The sequence below is a fragment of the Lipotes vexillifer genome, unplaced genomic scaffold (genome assembly GCF_000442215.2).
Source record: "Lipotes vexillifer unplaced genomic scaffold, Lipotes_vexillifer_v1.1 scaffold376, whole genome shotgun sequence".
NCBI lineage: Eukaryota > Metazoa > Chordata > Mammalia > Artiodactyla > Lipotidae > Lipotes > Lipotes vexillifer.
Window position 1 is genome coordinate 1049974 of NW_006785037.1, and position 20423 is coordinate 1070396.

At 37.1% G+C, this 20423-nt stretch overlaps 1 protein-coding gene across 2 annotated transcripts in view; it reads right to left on the reverse strand.

Annotated features, from left to right (window-relative positions):
- Positions 1-20423, reverse strand: part of STK3 (serine/threonine kinase 3) — a 324692-nt gene that overhangs the window by 235597 nt on the left and 68672 nt on the right. For both annotated transcript variants that reach the window (XM_007457163.1, XM_007457162.1), the window contains exon 4: positions 12980-13094. In XM_007457163.1, coding sequence (XP_007457225.1) covers positions 12980-13094 — 115 coding nt within the window. The remainder of the gene's footprint in view (positions 1-12979; positions 13095-20423) is intronic.

Genomic DNA, 20423 nt, shown 5'->3' on the forward strand with positions numbered 1-20423 from the left:
AGGAATGCACTGAAAGCAAAATCCAAAATTCTTTCTTTCATAATTCAAACTGAAACTGCCTAAGCACTAAAAAATAACATAGGGCTTAGGTAGCACCCTCTCAACCAAAACAAAACAAAACAAAACAAAAAAAAAAAGAAAGGAATTGTCATTAAAAATGAACATGCCCTCTAACCCAGTAATTCCATTTTTCAGGTATCCAATGGCCGTCACGACACAGGTATACCAATAAATACCTACGAAAGTTTCCTGAAGCTTTGATTACAACAACAACAAAAATTGGTGAGTTGGAACTCATTTTATCCAAAGTACTGAAAAAAATACATTCTGTTATATACACACAGACCTATATGTACTGGTATGGGAAGATCTCTGAGATACATCAGAAGTTTAAAAAAAAAAAAAGGCAAGGTATAGAACACCACATATGCAGTATAAATCCCCTGTTTAAAACAAAATATGGGGCTTCCCTGGTGGCGCAGTGGTTGAGAATCCGCCTGCCAATGCAGGGCACACGGGTTCGAGCCCTGGTCTGGGAAGATCCCACATGCCGCGGAGCAACTAGGCCCGTGAGCCATGGCCACTGAGCCTGCGTGTCTGGAGCCTGTGCTCCACAGCGGGAGAGACCACAGCAGTGAGAGGCCCGCATACCGCAAAAAAAAAAAAAAAAAAAAAAAAATATGCATACATATGTGCCGAAAGAAGCCACAGGAAACTAACTGACATCTCCTCCAGGAAGTAAAACTAAGGGGTGATTAAGGAGACGCTAAGTTCCTCTTCTGTACTATCTGGAATTTTTACAATGTGCTCATATTACTTTCTTTCCCCTTAATTTATATAATTTAAATGGGAGGAGTTTACACATTCTAAAAGTTTAAAGAATTATGCAATACTGTTTTAAAAGATCTCCATCTAAAACTGTTAAAATTAGAGATTTGCTACCTAAGGAGCTGAATTTCCATTTTCTGGAAAATTAACTTACATACATTTCTTGACTTCCTAAGATTAAATAATATTTCACTGTATAAGACAACAATCTTTTAATATGTTTTTCTAATACTGGAGAATATCCACTATTTCAACAAATATCATAAAATTCTTAAATCACTAATAATTAAAAACTAAATCTTTTTAAGTTTTTGTCTTAATAGTAATAAAATACAATTTACATTTGTATAGAACTTTATAGGTTACAAAATGCTCTGACACTCATCATCTTTGTTCCTCACAAGAAAACACTGAGGTAGATAAGGCAAGTAATATGATATTAGATCCATTTTAGGATTAGGCATCTGAAGTTTAAAGGAGTTACACAACGTACCCAGGGTCACAGAGCTAACACATAACAACCCAGGAACTGATGTTTGGTTTTCTGATTCCACATCCACGAGTCCTTCCACTAAACCACATCATTCCAAATAACCACTGTCACAGTGTGCTATGGGTCAGGCTTATGACAGGGAAGGAGGGCTCATCGTAGATCTGGCAGTGACGGGCAGTCTGTCAGGAGAGGAATGTACAATATAAAAATAAAGTGCACGAAGGTGGGCCTGGCTTATGAAAGGGAAATAGAACTGGGAGAAATGCCAAGAAATATAGCAACTAAGGTGAAGACTGGGCAGCTTACCAATAAGGGAAGCCAAGGAAATACTTTTGTAAGTTTAATTTACTTAGTTAAGGTAGAAGAGAAAGTCTATTGGAGGGACTATTTTGCAATGTGGAAAGATCATAAAGAAAAGTGTTTATAATCCAATCAAAAGATTTAGAAAAGATGTAATGGAGCGTGATGCATATGATGTATTTAATCAGAGATTAAGACGGGGCACATGATTGCTATGAAAAATTCTAAGGGTCTAATCCTACAGTGCATGGTCATGTTAATGCTGTGGCTTGGAACTTTAAGAGGCATGTGTGAAATACACTTAGAACTGAATCTCACTGTATGGGAGACACCAAATAAGGAGCAAGAATTACTTTCCACACAAAAGGACTCACTCTCCAAAGATTCTAGTATAGTACTGAACAGCAGTACCTGTTCAGGTTGAGAAAATCCTTTTAAGAGAAGGGGCCATGGACACCACAACTAAAAACAGGGTTAGGCCACCATTGTCTACATGAAACCATGGATCTGTAATCCTGAAAAGCAGACTTTCCAGAATTCTTACAGCAAACACTGCTGACACAGAGGAGCAGGGTCCTTGAGATACAGCCCTTACTGTATCTTACTGTGACAAAAGGGAGAAAAGGTTGAGGACCCCACAGTTTTAACTGCCACTGTCAACAGATACCTCTTCTAACACTGAACATTCATTTTGGGAGTTATTTTAGAGGGTTTTGTGTGCACGCGCGTGCATGTGTTTTATTCTTGATATATCTTGTTTTGATTTTAGGTTTGGTAAATACATAGATATATCTGTTATTTGGGGCCATTCGAACACCCATTCACCCTTCTCCTGCTAACATACCCTCATTTCCCTTTAGGGAATCACTACTTCCCCAGCCTCAGACCATGAATTCTAGCAGTCAGCTCCATCTTAGCTCCAGGTTAGACACATGTCCTAGAGCTAAGCCAGTTACCCCATCACATTCCAATGGCCACAGAAAAAGGTACATGACCCATTCAGAAGCAGTGAGGTACAACACTGCTGGGTTTCAACTAGAAAGGTATAATCCAGGTAGCTGCTAGCAGCCATCTTGTCACTATAAGGCAAGAGTCTGAGAGTGGAGTCAATACAGAAGTATCAGGACAAAGAGACGAATCCAAGTAATTCCTTTCACCTTGAATCAAACCATGCATGAAACTAGCTCTGCAAAGATTTTTTGTTATGTGAGCAAATAAATTCCCTTCTTGGCTCAAGCCAGTTTAGGATGAGTTTTCTGTAATTTATAACCAAGAGTTGAAACTGATGTCGTAAATTTCAAGTCGATACCAAAAAGCAGGGAGGTTCCTGGAAAAGAGGTCTGTATAAAGCACAAACTGGTGACCAACTCTAGAACTGCTAGAGGCTATTCCAAATATTTAACAGCACGAGATCTCTGAAGCTGATTTCTATTTTCTGCCCCCAAACAAAAGGGTTACAATAATAAGGGGTGGGAAAAGCAGAATAAACATGTCTTTTAAAAGGAACATGAATGCTTTTTTAAAGTCTTCTTTTTGCCTTCTTTTTCCTAGTACCACCTGCCCCGGCCAATAAATGTTTACTCCATTATATTAAAACTGCATTTAGATATCTAATTTTACAGAACTCCTCAAATGTTTCAGCGTTCATTAGTTTTTATGACATACATGATACAATCAACACACAATGGTGACCAAAACACCTTGCTAAAAATCAATGGTTTAGAGAAACTGGAGGAGTTAAGTAGCAATTTCTGAAACACCTAAATCTCAAAAGTAATACTTAAGCTTACATGCAAGCCTTTATCTGAACATCCATCAAGCTTCAGACTCCAACTGCTTTACAATCAAAATTTCTCTCCCTCTTACTCCTTCTTTCTTGGGAAAAACAATACATACATTTAATGGGGCCCTTAGGTATTCAACATGAGGAAAACACTGGAAAAAACAACAGAGCAACTCAGTAACTCCCTTCCACCCCTCACCACTCTATCTCATCCCACCCAAAAACAGGAAGGTTGAGGATATAAAATAGCCAAGGTTTTAAACAATAAAAAATTTATGGGACTCTTCTAGAAACACAAAATTCTGCTCAACACAAAGTACATACATTAGAAAACATAACTAGAATATTTTAGCCATTATTATATACCAAAGGGCAGAGAAGGGTTTTCTTTCATGAAATCTGGATTGCAGATGTCTAGCAAAAAAAAAAAATTAATAATCTATCACAAAGTCCGACAACTAGTGATTCAAAATGAAAGCTTTCACTACTTACACCATATGTAAATATACATATACACAAGCTGCTTATAATCCCTTGATCTGAAGAGAAAGAGAACTGATACTCTACTGTGAAAATGGTCAGTGGGCAGACATTTTAAAATCCTTTCCCACATGAAAAGATTCCTGAAAAAGAGATCAGAAGACAACAGAAAAGCACTCAATATATGTGGAGTTATAAAGCCCGTATGAACTAGTATCTATTACACAAAGAGGGAACATGCAACAAGGTGATTAGGAAAGTCAAACATGAATTATTCCAATAACACAGAGGCAAATATAAACCCTAAAAAGCACTTTATGGAATAAAAATCCACACATATCAAAAAGAGGTCTATTATTAATGATTAAATAATATCAAACTTTGAAGCTCCAAATAAATCTTAAATCAGTAAGAAACTGGTACACGCCTTCACTAAGGGGAAAAAACCTGTCTGAAGTAGTACATAATTAACATCAAGGCAGAATCTATATTTTTAAAATACAACAAATCAAACATTTACCAAAAAGACTATTATGTACAAGGCATTAATTCTAAGGGCACTAAAATAAAATATCCTAGTATATTCTGAATAGCCACTGCCTGATTCTATTAAGGAAACTCTCACTGCACCTAAAAATGTAAGCTCTGTCTCACAGAGCTTACATACCTCCCTCATTAACAATGATAATTCAAGGTACCAATGGTGAATGCTAGGATTCTGTCCTTGGTTCCATAGTCCTCTGTATTATTCCACCCAAACACATTATCTGATAATGTACACCACGCAAAGACACTCCCATCTATGTAAGTGAGAAGACAGGACGATGATGACAATAACAATGCAAATACACATAGGACTTCTTTTGTACCAGGTGCTGTTCCTAGCACTTTACATATGTACAATCTTCAGAACAACTCAATGAAGTAGGGTATTCTTCTTATCCCATTTAGCAAATAAAGAAAACGAGTCACAGAAAAGTTAAGAAACTTGCCCAAGTTCACACAACTAGTATGTAGCGGAGCCAGAATTCAAGACATTCTGAGCTCCAGACTCTATGCTTTTAACTTCTACAGTTCAATTCCAGCAGTCAGCTATAATTTCAACCCTTTCTTCCCCTCTAATCTATTTTACCACTCTATGATTCAGTTTCTCATCTGGAAAATGGGTCAATAATTGTTCTTACCTCACATAGTTGTTCAGTCCTTACACGAGGATTAAATGCAATAATCTATATAATGTGCTTAGCACATACCAGTACTACAGTAATAGCTATTACAATATCTACCAAATGTCTGTCACTGGAGTTGAGAATCACTGCTATAAAACTAACAACAAAAAAAAAAAAACTAACAATCATTAAGAATTTACCAAGAATGGTCTCAATGTGTCCTTCACAGTTCTAAAGTGATACCTGAATAAACCTGACTTTCCCAATTATTTCCATTATAAAATAACAAGTCCACCACAAGCCTTCAGGTAAATAAATATACATAACTTAGGAACTGCTCTCTTCAGTCTGGAACTTCCTCTCCATTATTTTGTATTCCCTCAATGCCCCCTCCCCTGCTTCCCACCCAATCACAGAATATATCAATATTTCATCCTGGGAAAAGCAGACAATAAAAATGTCTCGTATATAACAAACTGGACATTTATTGTGTTTTAAGACACAAACTTTAAGTTGGTATTTTAATGTCGTTTCCACCTGCACAGCTGGGTACCCTGAAAGGTTTCAACCAGAATGCTAATTCTCAGAGTCTGCCTTCACCAAAGAGCTACAAAACTATGGAGACTCAAAGAACAGTAGCAATTCTCTAGTCCCGGGTCTAGTGCTCATCAACATTTAAGTTTGCTCCTAATTTTCTGTTGTGACAACACTTTGGAACATTTCTCACTAACCAATTGTGTGAGGGTTTCTGTAAGGTACAGATGGAAGAGCAGAATAAGATACAGATGGAAAAGGAGAATCATTGGATGGATCCTAGGGTGCTTATACATTCAACTTTACTATAGATTATCAAACTGTACTCCTCAAAGTAGCTGTGCTAATTTAAACACCTAAGAGTATAAAAGAATGTATAGGGAGGTAGGTGGGATGGGAAAGAGGAGATATCATTGATTCAGGTTCAAAAACCAACCTGAATTTGCAGTTAATTTGTTTGTCTTTCCTCCTTCTAAAATACCACTAAACTGATAGAAAAAAATTTTTTAATAAAAGAATCAGGGCTTCCCTGATGGTGCAGTGGCTAAGAATCTGCCTGCCAATGCAGGGTACATGGGTTCGAGCCCTGGTCCGGAAAGATCCCACATGCCAAGGAGCAACTAAGCCCGTGTGCCACAACTACTGAGCCCGTGTGCCACAACTACTGAAGCCCGCATGCCTAGAGACCGTGCTCTGCAACAAGAGAAGCCACCGCAATGAGAAGCCCACGCACCGCAACAAAGAGTAGCCCCCGCTCACCGCAACTAGAGAAAGCCCGTGTGCAGCAACAAAGACCCAATGCAGCCAAAAATAAATAAAAATAAAAATAAATTAATTTTTAAAAAAAGAATCAGCACAGGAGAGTATAATAAATTTGGAAGTATTTCTATGAAGAGTCACAGGCAAGAGCAGGCAAAGAAGGGGGTCTGCAACACAAGGAGTGATTACCAAGTAAACACCAAAGGGGCTCTAAGTTAGAATAATTGTGTAGGGAGGGCAGGTGCGAGAAGGGGAATGGAAAAGGTAGGTTAGCTTTCCCATGGAAGCTGAAAAGAAGAAAACAGAACAACACTTGGCTCCTCATCCCTACTCTATACATACAGATTACATGCAGTCTGGCATTTATCCCCAGGCCCCAAAAAAGGCAGGGGAGGGGAATGGCTAACAAACTGAACGAACCACCTCTGTGGGCACTTGCCCCTAAAGCCAGCTCCCAGCCAGTTCATCCTAACATTATACCTGCCAGGCAAAAAGCATCGTCCCAATGCTTCTGATGAGAGCTAGTCAGCCTTTCTGGTGGTCAGCCTGCCATGGGCAACACCAGGATCAAGCAAGTGAAACAACAACCCCAGTGGAAATAAAGATGATTCAGAAAACAGAAAATAATTTTTTCAAAACTTATTTTTCTTAGAGTGATTAGAAAAGATTTTGCATCCATGCCTCAAGCATCAAGATGTTATGAAAAAGGAATAATCAAAAACATAAGACTTCTTGTAAATTAAAATATAACTGCTGAAATAAAAAGTTCAGTTAGAAGAGTCAGAAAATAAAGTAGAAAAAAACTCACCCCTTACCCCATCGCCAAAAAGGAGACAGAAAATCTAGGAGGGAAAAAAAGAATAAAATTCAGGAGATTTCACCATCCAATGAATACAATAGACGGGGAAACTACTGAAGAAATTTTTCCAAAGCTGAAGAAGACACAAGTGTTTATTTGAAAGGAACTACTGAGTGCTGAGCATAACCAATAAAAAGGACTCACACTCAGGCACACCCTCGTGAAATGTCTTGTTCCTTATGCAACATCAGAAACAGGAGAATACAGAAAAAAGTCTAAGAAGCTCTGGGGCAGGGGGAGACCTACAAATAAATAAGTCTCTGATAGGCATTAGCTATGTATAACATTAGCAACACTGGCTGCGAGAAGAAAATGGAGGGAAGCTACCACATCTCTGAGAGAAACTTACTTTCAATGTAAATTCTACATAGGCTACTATCAACCAGGTATGGAAACAAAATAAAGGCATTTTCAGATATGCAAGGATTCAAATAGTTGACCCCTTAACTCTTACACCTTGAAGAAGATAGTTTAGGAAGAATATGAAACAAGAGTGAAAAACCAAGGAAATAGGAAATATACAAGAAAATGGTGGCACTAACCCAGGAGTCCAGTGAAAAGAAATTCCAAGGCTGCAGCTCTACAGCAGACCTAAAAAGCAATGAGTCCACATTAGAACAAGAAATCAGGAAGCTCCAAAGAATGTCTTCTCAAAGAAGAATCACATAAATTCCAGGAAATAGATAAAATGAGTAAGAAGCTAGAAGACATTAGTGAAGTGATAAAGATGGCATATGCTGCTTCTTTCAACATGAAAAAAACAAAGGAAAAACAAAGGAAAAACAAAAAATTATGGTGCTAAGATCATGATCCTAACATAGATCCATCAAACTAATATATGGCAATGATTTTGAGCAATTAAGTATGAGAAAAGTAAATCCATTTAAACCAGATACTGGGAACATTTTCCTTCAGGTGATCTAGGAGTATGACACTGGACTTTTAAAGACGGAAATATAATTATAGCATATCATTGTTTTCCCTCCCAAGATGTCCTCTGCCCTCTCTTCTCTGAGTCATTCATTTATTCATTCATTCATGCATACAACAAATATTTACCCAGCATCCTGCATGTCAGGCACTGACCAAGGAGCAGAGATATAACAGTGAACAAAGAAGACAAAACCATGCTCTTGTGGAGCCCGATTCTAATGACAGATGACTCCTCCTCTTCCAAGATCATGCTAAAGGGTTCTCTCTCCTATGAAGCTTTCACTGAACTTCCATGTTAGGCTAAGTGCTTCTCCTTTACTGCCCCTAAAGAACTCTAACTCTTTATAGAATCAAATTTAGCTTTGTATGTATGTATTACCTCAACTAGTCTGCAAACAATGCAACAACAGCAACATTTATTAGAGCTATTTGTACCTCAAATGCATAGCACCAGGCCTAGATCAATAAATGTGCTTTGAACCTTTCTGTTCAACCAAAATGTAAATAAAACTGCCAAGTAAAATGTAAAGCACTGTACAAATGTTACTTATTATTTAACAGATGAGGAAGCTGAAGTCACCAGATTATAAAACTAGTTTGTGGAAGAGCCAAAACTAAAATCCACAGTGCTAGGCTGAATTAAAATAAATGGTCAAATCAGAAAATGGGCCAAAGTGGGAGAGACAAACCTTAGGCGTTTTCTTAGAACATTTCCAAATACACAATAAACGTCTAAGACATGGATTCTATTTCTTCCATATGTCAAGACACAGCTTAAGAATTATGTAAAGATCATTTTGAAAGCCTGTAATCAAAAATATAATCTATCTTTAAAAAGCTTCAATTTCACAAAGTTGTCTATTATTACTTCGCAGTATATACTTGAAATGCATAAGTGTTTAGAAGTTAAATGGCATTTAACATAAAATATATTGGTTTTTAAAATATGTCCTCACAAGGAAACCTTCAAGCACACTTTTTATGGCCTTTCTTTGGTATATGTGATCATATCTGTTCAATAACCCAAAACATTAATACTGAATAGTAGTAGCCATGCAAATTACAATTTATCTACAAAAATATAACACTGAATAGATGAGTAAGATTGTTTATATTCACAGAATAAGCAGCCAAGGAATTGATCCTGTTTCAGTTCAACAAACATTTATCAAAGGTTGCTAGATGCCAGTAGCTATTCCAGGCACTTGTAATATTTCCAAGATGAATATATAAAAATCTCTGCCCTTGAGTGGCTTATAGTAGGGAAAAGCAACTGCAATTACTCTTCTTCTAAAGACTAAAAGCTAACTAATAATTAAATGTGATTTCCAAGTACAGGATACCACAGTAAGGTTATCTACACATAGGTTTCACCAAGCTCAAAAGATGGTTTTAAATACTGTTAAAAAAAAAAATATATATATATATATATATATGATACCAGGACATGAGCTGTGTTTGTGGGTTTGATCACAGAAATCAGGCATTTAACTCACATATACTTACTTATAGATCCTTCAATACTTATAAACTGAAAGATTCAATGAATACTAACCAAATAGTGATTTTTACTCTAAATGCAACCAGAAGACTCAGAGAAACTTTTATCACCCACTGGAATATAGGAGGGTTTCACCTTCATCCTACCCCTAGTACTACTACCATTAATTACCACAATTACCATTCATTATCAGCTCAACTGCCAACAATCCAATCCCAACCCTTTGCTACTCAGGCTCAGTTCCAATCACTGGGAGTTCTAGTTAACCCCCAAACTTAATTCTATGCCTTTATCTTTTCCTAGGCGTTTCCCAAAGAAAAAGTATAGGTCAGGGCATAAAACCGCTGAAAGAGATATTTTGAAATTCCTTAATATCTATGCTGACAATCAGATAACTGGCTTCTTGACTTTTAAAATGAAATGTGAAGTACTCATAAAACTATTAGCAAACTGTCCAGCAAACCTGCAAACTGGTAAGAAAAAGACCACCACCACCGACAACAACAAAAGGCAAAGGATAAGCACAAAAAGGAAATAAAAGAGCCAGTACACATATGACAAGATGCTCAGTCTACCTAGCAGTCAAAGTATGTAAGATAATAATAACGGTAAAAATTATAATAATAATGGCAGCTAGAATTTATTGTGCTCTTTATGTAAGAGTGAATATGCAATAAAGACTTACCTAATTCATTAATCAACCAATTACCAAATAGATAAGAAACTACCTGGGAAAACAGGGAAAGTTTCAAAGAGGAGGTGATATTTGATCTGGTCCTTCATGGATACAAATTCACTAGGCAAAGACTGGTGGGTAGGGGAAACACTCAAAGGTGGGGGAGCAGTTGAGGCAAAAGCATATACCAAAACACCAAAATACAAATCTTAGTCAGATTTTCTTCCCTGTGCCTTTAATTTTCAAAGAAATACCTGAACAAAAACAGACAGCAATCGAACTGAAAATGCAGAAGAGTTCATCCATGAGATTTCTTTCAAAGACAAGAATAATTCTACAAAAAGTGTGTTACTTAGGTGGTTTCCCAAGAGTCATTCCTCTTAAAACAAATAAAAAATCTAAAAGAAATTGCCAACTTACAATTCTTTATCCAGCAAATGTATCGTTCAAAAATGAAGTGAGATAACATTTTCATACCAAAAAAAAAGAGAGATCTTAACACCATCATACCCATATATAAGGAAACACTAAAGAACACTGTTCAGGCAACTGAGAAATGCAGAAAAGAGTAAAGAGCAATAAAAAGTATAAATATAAACACTGACAATATAAAATAATAATAAAAATGCCTTGTGCTGTTTAAAATGTATAGAGAATTAAAAGAAACAACAAAGCATGTAACAAAAGAGCATATAAAGCCAAAAAAAAAAGTTCCTATACTCTTAGAAAAAGATTGATTGCTCCTGACCATGAAAACAATTAACTACTGGAGTGAGTGTTAATAGATCAAGGACAACTGTTTCACTGGTCACATTTTTGAAAGCTAGCCAATCAGTAACAGCCACGCCTATGAAATTCAAACAATCAAGATTATCACTCCATTGACCATTCCTATAAAATGATCAAATATTTACAATCTCCAGTGCTTAAAAAAAAAAAGAGGATGATACATATCCCCGTATACTGCCAACCTTCATAACAATGGTACTCGTTTTAAATAATACATAAATGAAGGGAAAGTAGCATAAGTAGCATAGAATATTCTTGAGATTTAACAGGAGCTGTTATCAAGGCAACACCCAGAGATAATACACCCACAGCTCCTGAGCCATCTCGTGCAGCTCTGGGTTCTTCTTGTATCTGGGAATCAGACCCTTCCATGCCTCCCCAAGCCCAAGGGAAATCGTCTGTGAGAATAACAATTAGACTATTCCAAATGTGTGATCCCCAAACATGTTAGGTGGATTTTGTCTTCTAAAAAAGAATGCAAATGGGATAAAATATTTCCTTTGATAACTGGTGAAGGAGATTCCTGAGGATAATTATCCCACCCATATCTAGCTTTTAGAACTGCAGTATACCTTCACGGTTTGTATTTATTAGCAACAAGAAATAAAGTACTTGGATCATATTCTTCCTCTGTACTCAAAATGGTAACATTAGCATTTAAATAAAGAAAATATATTTTCCATTTCACTCAGTTTTACTTCATATTCCTACTTGGTAATTTTAAATACCAAATACACTGAGTTTAGCCCTGGAACGGTTTTAAAACACTTCTCTAACTGTAGTATAATTATCTTCAATTAAAGCATTGTTCTGCCACTCAGGAGTCATCTGATTTACATAAATGTTAGTTAAGCACCATACAAATTCTAAAATATATAATTGGAATGTCACAAATCACTTAATCCATTTTGTCAAAACAGGGATTATTTTAACTTCTATCTCACTTCCTTTAAAAGAAATCCTATTTATTTTCTCTAACAGAAAAAAAAAAATTAGTAGGATAAACTTACAACGTACTTCCCCAATCAAACTTTAAAATGATTCTGGTTAACCACGAATTGACTCAAGTAGTTAAGTATTTTTCTGAATGTATTTTACTGAAACATATCTGACTACATGTAATAAAGACATATAGTAATTGGGATACTGTTTCATGGAATTACAAATTATTTCACTGATTTATTATTCTTAGTCATTCACAGATTTTAAAAAGGTACTTTGTCCTCATAAATTATGCAAGGAAACTAGGTGCATTGCTAGCCTAAACAATTTTGTAAACAGCTCTTTCACTGAGGGTTAAAAACACAGCCATAAAAAGTTATTATTAAAAAACAAATTTCACAAAGCTGAATTTACCAGGAAAAAAAAATTATAATCTAGCTCTATTACTTTCAAACACCCTGACAATATTTGGAAAATTAGACAAAAATTGTTTTTCAGTTATTTTTAAGATTCAGAAACATAAAACTTCAACTGTTTACCAATCATAGGTTATAATGCAAAAAACAAGATAAAGAAATACTATGAATATTATGAACTTTAAATAAAATTCTAGCTATAACTTACTGAACTCATGTTAATAAAGAACATGCACACTGATTCCAAATGAAGGAGTGCCATGGTAGTTTCTCGGTGACTAACCAAAAATTATCCTAATAAATAAATTAAGCCATCATGACTCCCGTATTTTCCATATGACAAATGGCAAATCTGTGACTCTGACTGATTCTCACACCTCATACTAGATCCCTTTACACAGAAAAACCTTTTCTTTCCTCACACTAATATTTTTCTTGTAACAAAACACTACCTAGTCAGATTCTAAACTATGAATCTTTACGAATGAGATTAGCAAAACAATTTAAAAAAACTTACTGTTTTGTTTCGTAATCTAATTATGTCCGAGACAGAGCCAGCTCCACAGTACTCCATAACAATCCAGAGGTCTGTGTTCTTAAAGTAACTGCCATAGTACTTTACAACATATGGGCTAAAGAAAAATACATAGACAATTAAACTCAGTTAATTCCCAAAGAAAATTATTTCTTAATCCCAATTCAAAATATTTTCAACATTTCATAATGTTCCAATAAGTAAACTTAATGAGTAAACTACTATTGTACATGGAATTGTATCTATGTAGGGTTCACCAACTGTGTATAATTAGGCTTTAATTCACGGATGAAATTTTAACAGGATTACAAACCAGAGGAGGTCCAAATGTTTTGAGTGATTCCCAAGAAAATAAAGCTTTGTTTTGGCAAAGGACATACTCTAAATTTAACATAAGGAACAAATGAAAATATTTTCCTTTAACTAAAGCATTTTAAATATAAATCTTCTAGGGACTTCCCTGGAGGCGCAGTGGTTAAGAATCCCCCTGCCAATGCAGGGGACATGGGTTCGAGCCCTGGTCTGGGAAGATCCCACATGCCGCGGAGCAACTAAGCCCGTGCGCCACAACTACTGAACCTGCGCTCTACAGCCTGCGAGCCACAACAACTGAGTCCACGTACCACAACTACTGAAGCCCACACGCCTAGAGCCTGTGCTCTGCAACAAGAGAAGCCACCGCAATGAGAAGTCCGCGCACTGCAACAAAGAGCAGCCCCCGCTCACTACAACTAGAGAAAAGCCCGCGCGCAGCAATGAAGACCCAACGCGGCCAAAAATAAATAAACTTATTAAAAATATATGTATATAAATCTTCTAAAGGATTTTGCATTCAGTCAAATATTAACACTCAACTTTACATTTCAATACTTTATATTTCAATGAGGCCAAAAAAAATTTTTTTTTAATTCTCTTGTATTTTGGCCTTTAAAATCCTAGAGAAAAATAATTATAATTTTTTTTGCTTTAAATTCAGATAATTATAATTATTGACAATTTAAAATACTTCTGAGCTGAGGTTTCATGTATTTCAGAGCTATGTTGATAGCCGAGTTGTTTTTAGGAAAACTCAGAATGGGTCAAATGACCATTACAATTGATATTTATTAAGGGTATGCTACATATAGTGATGTGTAAAATATCTTGCTCAACTCAAAAAGACAGAATATCCACATTCACAGAATACATAAAAAGATGAAAAATAGGGCTTCCCTGGTGGCACAGTGGTTAAGAGTCCGCCTGCAAATGCAGGGGACACGGGTTCGTGCCCTGGTCCGGGAAGATCCCACATGCCGCGGAGCAGCTGGGCCCGTGAGCCATGGCCACTGAGCCTGCGCGTCCAGAGCCTGTGCTCTGCAACGGGAGAGGCCACATCAGTGAGAGGCCCACTTACCGCAAAAAAAAAAAAAAAAAAAAAAAAAGATGAAAAATACAAGGAAGCATAAAGTAGTACACAGCTTAAATACTACAAGAGCTCATAGGTAGAACTGACCATGGCAGAGTCAACCTCGGGAACTTCGCAGAATTGGTGGAATTTGAATTATGGAAAAAAGGTTAAAACTTCAAGATATGGGTGTAGAAGAGAGATATGATTTGGAAAAGAGAAAGACCATGAGCAAAGGCAAGGGAAAAACCAAGAACAGCATGTTTACCATGAAAAGTGCCATCAGTGTAAGATAAATAAGACATAGGAATCAAACAAGCGAAAAAGAGCAATGAAAAATGGAAAGTACTATAAAAGACCACATAAAGAGACTACCAAAAGAAGAGATTAAGAGAAGACGGTTGGGGAAAGACTTCTCAGTAAAGCCTTTGCAATCTTAACTAAGTCTTGAAGGCAAGGGTAGAGCAGATTGGTTAGAGCTTAAGGGCTTAAACTAAAACAGGTAGCTACAGGGCTAGAATTCAATCCTGTTTTATCCCTACTGCTCCTCTTGCACAGACTTGCTTCGGTCTCCTTGTCATAGTTTTCTCCCCCATTCTAATCTATGCTCCATATAGCTGACAAGTAACTTTCCTTTAAAACAAAAGTAAAGTAGGCTAATCATATTGCTCTCCTGATTAAAAAAAAGAAAAAAAAGCTCCAATGGCTCTCCACTACCAAAGGAAAAAAAGACAGAACTGCTTCGTATCACATACATGACTTTTCAAAGTCTACCTCTCTACCCACATCTCGCGTTACTCCCCATCTCACACCTTAAATTTGCTGACAACACTCAACTTTGCTAGGTGCTGGGAATGGAAAGTATTATTAAGAGTTCATAAATATTCACTAAACCATTTAAAAGTGTTTGTTTACAAATGAATCTCATCTATAGAGCCAAAACTTCAACTTACGGAAACATAAAAAAGCTTTCTTTATGTCCACTTCCTTGGGTTATGAGTGCCTGTGTAGAAACCTTTACAGGAAGTACTGCTCTTACACCTGGCTGTGCATCAGAATCACCTGTGGCCCAGACCCCACACCTTGGAGTTTCTAACTCAGCAGATGTTTTAAAACCTTTATAGGTGACTTTGACAGACACCCACAGCTAAGATTCGCTCCAGAAGACAGATGACATATCCTTCAGGAAACTTCTTTAAATATTAATTTTCTTATTCAAAATTTTCAAAGGTGTTAAATTAGCAATGAGTTGAAGGTTATGTTCACTGAAAAGCACATAGAAAACATGTATTTTACCTTACAATCTACACTAAGTAATCAACAATTCTAAGGGTAGGACTGGCAGCTCCTATGAAAATTAGACATTCTAATCTGGGCAGCTACATAAAAGGGCAGCTCTAGCTCTCTTTAGGGGGTGAGTCAAGGCAACACCTTTGGGAAAAGGTAAAATTCTCTTCAAAAAATATTTTGTGGCCCATTCTAATACACAATCAAGTAAACATATCAAAGCCCAACAATTCTATATCATTAAAAATGGCCTCAATAAATTTAACCTAGAAAAATATTTAAGCAGATAGACCTAAACAGCCATCTTAAGGACACACACCCAAATACAGTTTCTATCAATCACTCAACATTCATTCACTGACCCTCTACTCAAGCCAAGCATCAGACCAGACAAACCAGACACACAATTCTGACTCTCCTCTAGCACATACCAGCAAGAGATACACAGGTATTAGAGAAGTAAATCCACAAGTAAATATAATTAGTAACTGTGGTAAGAAAAGAAGGAGGAGTGCTATGAGATAAACTGGCTGAGACTTTATTTTGCATTCATCATTTCTGCAAATAAAATTGTTCCAAGTTCATATGGAAGAATGGAATAGCACACATATTCCATATTAGCCCCTGACTTGGGAAGCACTGGCATATATGAAAAAACTTGGAATGTAGACATGGGTGAGTTTTAACAACAAAATATCCCCCCTCCATTGGTGGCTGTGGATTACAAATTACATTTGGAAAAGAAAGAAATGCTTAAACCCCAAAGTTTATACGTAATAATGGCCTACTACTGGTCATCCTCTGATATCTTTAAAGCACTTATAACATCTTATAATTGCTTTGTCATTGACTTTTATCTGCCTCCCCTAGAAGAAAAGAAGCTCCATGAGGATAGGTGCCAATCTGCCTTGCTCTCCATTTTATCCTCAGTACCTCCCTTCTTGTATGCACAAACAAAAGGAATAAGTAAGTAAACAAATTAACAGTCACAGAAAAATTAACAGAAGGGACCTAATTCAGGCCTCCCCAAAGGAATAACATTTAAACTAGAGTCAAAGGTCGGCTAGAAGTTAACCAGTTATAAAGAGCATTCAGGTACCAAGAACTGTCTGTACCAAGGCCCTGAGGAGAGAAAAAGAGCAAATCATTTTCAAGGGATCAGTATGCCTAGAATAAAGTGAGTGAAAAATGAGGTAGAACGCAATGTATTTGCAGATGGAGGCAGGAGCTGATAACGAAGGACCTCAAAAACAAGGTAAGGAGATTGGGCTTCAATAGATATTCAAGAGAAGAATTTTAAGCAGAGGAATGACATGATCTAATTTATACTTTTAAGATTCCTCTGGCTACTGCTTCAAAGCTGGATTGTAGGAAAGCAAATATGGACACAGGTAGACCAGTTAGAAGGTTCTGTTGGTCTGTGTATGCAAGAGATTGTATTAAGTGTATCTTTTTATTTTCTGTATTTGTGCTGCTTTGACATCTGGGACCTACTGACAAAGTCTCCACTGTTCCTCTCTCAAAGTTAGCTAATTCCTAGAGATAGCATCTGTGAGCGTACCTTTCACATGCAAACAAGCCAGTCGGGAGTTTCAGACTCTCAACTACCTCCAGGGCCACCATTTCCCAGCCCTAATCACCCCAGGGCCGTAAACCAGACAACCAAGGACAGCCCCAGATCACAAAGAAATTATTTAATCTAGCCAATCCTAAACCTGTTTACTCAATTTCACCCATGCCTTCCCACAGAAACCACAATAATGGCTCTTGCCCACATTTCCCCCTCTCCCTCTGCCTCCTAACTGACCCTGGTGCTTCCCTGTATGGGTCCCCCTCTCTCACCCATACCCTTCTCAGATCTGGGAGTATAACAAGCTATCTCCTGATATGCTGGTCTCATCATACCTGAATAATAATAAAACCTACATTTTAAAAAGCAAATCGTGGCTTGGAGTAGAAAACAAATTCAAGAGATATTTTCAAGGTACACTCAACACAATTTGATTATGATATAAACTGACAAGTTAGAAGACAGTAAGCAAGTCTTCTACTGTGTTTTATCCACTGTGTCTCCCTTCAACTGCACACTGAATATAAATTTAAGACTGGCAAATTAAAGATTACAATTTAAAGCCAACACTTTGAAAAATTACAAACAGAAACAAATAAGCAGAGAGTTCAAGACCTGGGACTTCTAAGCCAGTCTGTTTCCACTGACACAGACGTTGTTCATTCATAATTCATTCCTGTATCATACAAAAGTAATCAACAAACATTCAGTGAACAACATACATAGCCTAGTGGCAGACGCTAGGGAGAAAAATTCGTAGACTTTAGCGACAAAGAACAAAAGGCAGTCCAGACAATGGGGAACCCATGAAGGAGTTTATGCAAGAAAATAATACAATCAAATAGCCTTTAAAGAGGATTATCCAGTGCAGGATTGTGAGGGGCCAAAAGGTGATAGTGTTCATACCAGCGGGCAAGTTAGCTAACCGTACAATTATTTAGATACACTAACATCTATTTTTTTAACCACACATTGATTATTAAAGGCTGGAGAGGAAGCAGGGAGAGCTTGCTTCAAAACACTAGCTCAGTGTTACTTTTAATTTTAAGCAACACAAAGTTTTAGTTCAGCCATAAGGCCTAGGAATCTTGACTAAGCCACCATATGGACTTACAGGACATATGAGAATCCAGCAATTCTATGTATTCTTGGCACAGTTAAATAGTTAAATATGACTCTGAAAATTCCAGTGGGTGGAGGGACATGGAAGACGCAAGTCAAATTACAGCATACACCAGGAAGCAAAGGTGAAACCTGATGCCTCAATAACTGGGGCAAAACTCATGAGGCACAGTCTACTCCCTTCCCCTGTGCCATTCCCCTACCTTTCATTCTCCTGTCCCATTCATTCCTTTTCCCCTATTTAACACCTTCAGCCCAATAAAACTACATAGCATGTTCCTCTCTTTTTTCTTTTTTTTCTTTTTTGGCTTCCTCTCATCTCATGCCTAATGTATCATACCCTTGCCATTCCTCTGTCTCCATTTCATATCCCCTCTAAACCCTTATTCTAAGGGTCTTCCTCTAGTATCACAACTCAAAATAGTAGTATAAAAAGAGAAGCGAGGAAAAAACAGAGAAACCAGAGGGAAAAAAATAGAAAAAGCACTACAAACTTCCTTATGTATTTGTACCTTATATAGACCCTACTGTGGTACAAGTTATTTGGACTGAATCATTGTTTAAGCTTCTTATAGAGATTCAAATGTTAATTTTTCCTGTCTAAAAGTTAATTAACATTTTTATGTTAACTTGAATTTCATCTTAATTGAAGAAAATCGTGTATTGCTAAAGGTATCTTTTAATAGACTTTGATTTTTTATGGCAGGTTTAGGTTCACAGCAAAACTGAGTGAAAGGCACAGAGCTTTCTCATATGCCCCCTGCGCCCACATGTGCACAGCCTGCCCATTATCCACATCCCCACCAGACTGGGATGTTTGTTACAAGTGATGGATCTACACTGACACAACACCGTCACCCAATCCATACTTTACATCAGGATCCACTCCTGGTGGTGTACATTCTTTGGGTTTCAACTGTATACACCATTACAGTATCATACAGAGTAATTTCACTGCTCTACCTATTCATCCCCCCCCCCCCCGGCACCTTCCTAACCCCAGGCAACCACTGATCTTTTTATTGTCTCTATCGTTTTGCCTTTTCCAGGACGTCATATGGTTGAAATCATACAGTATATGCAGCCTTTCCAGATCGTCCTCTTTCACTAGTAATATCCGTTTGTTTCCTCTATGTATTTTCATAGGTTGATAGCTCATTTCTTTTTAGTGCTGAATAATATTCCATTGTCTAGATGTACCACAGTCTATGCATCCACCTACTGAAGGACATCTTGGCTGGTTCTAAGGTTTTGGTAATTATGAATAAAGCTGATATAAACATCCATGTGTAGGTATTTGTGTGGACATAAGTTTTTAACTCCTTTGGGTAAATATCAAGGAGCCAGATTGCTGGATCATATGGTTAAACGTATGTTTAGTTTTGGAAAAAAACTGTCAAAAACTGACTTCTCCACTGGCAATATTATTATGCATTCCCACCAGCAATGAATGGAAGTTTCTGTTGCTCCACATCCTCACCAGCATTTGGTGTTATCAGTGTTCCAGATTTTGGGCATTCTAATAGGTGTGTAGTGGTATCATTGTTTTAATTTGCATTTTTCTGATGACATATGATGTGAAGCATCTCTTCATATGCTTATTTGCCATCTGTATATCTTCTCTCGTGAGGTGTCTGTTAAAGTTTTTGGACCATTTTTTAATTGGGTTATTTGTATTCTTGTTGAGTTTTTTAAATTCTTTGTATATTTTGGATAACACTCCTTTATCAGATAAGTCTTTTGCAAATATTTTCTAAGGTGTATTTTTTTTTTTTTTTTTTTTTTTTGGTGATACGCAGGCTTCTCACTGTCGTGACCTCTACCATTGTGGAGCACAGGCTCCGGATGCGCAGGCCCAGCGGCCACGGCTCACGGGCCCAGCCGCTCTGCGGCATGTGGGATCTTTCTGGACCAGGGCACGAACCCGTGTCCCCTGCATTGGCAGGCGGACTCTAAGGTGTATTTTTTAATGTTGCCATTATAAGCATGTGATAATTAAAATACTAAAGAAATGGCTATTTTTCATTACATACATTTCATTAACATCCTTCTACCATCTTAAT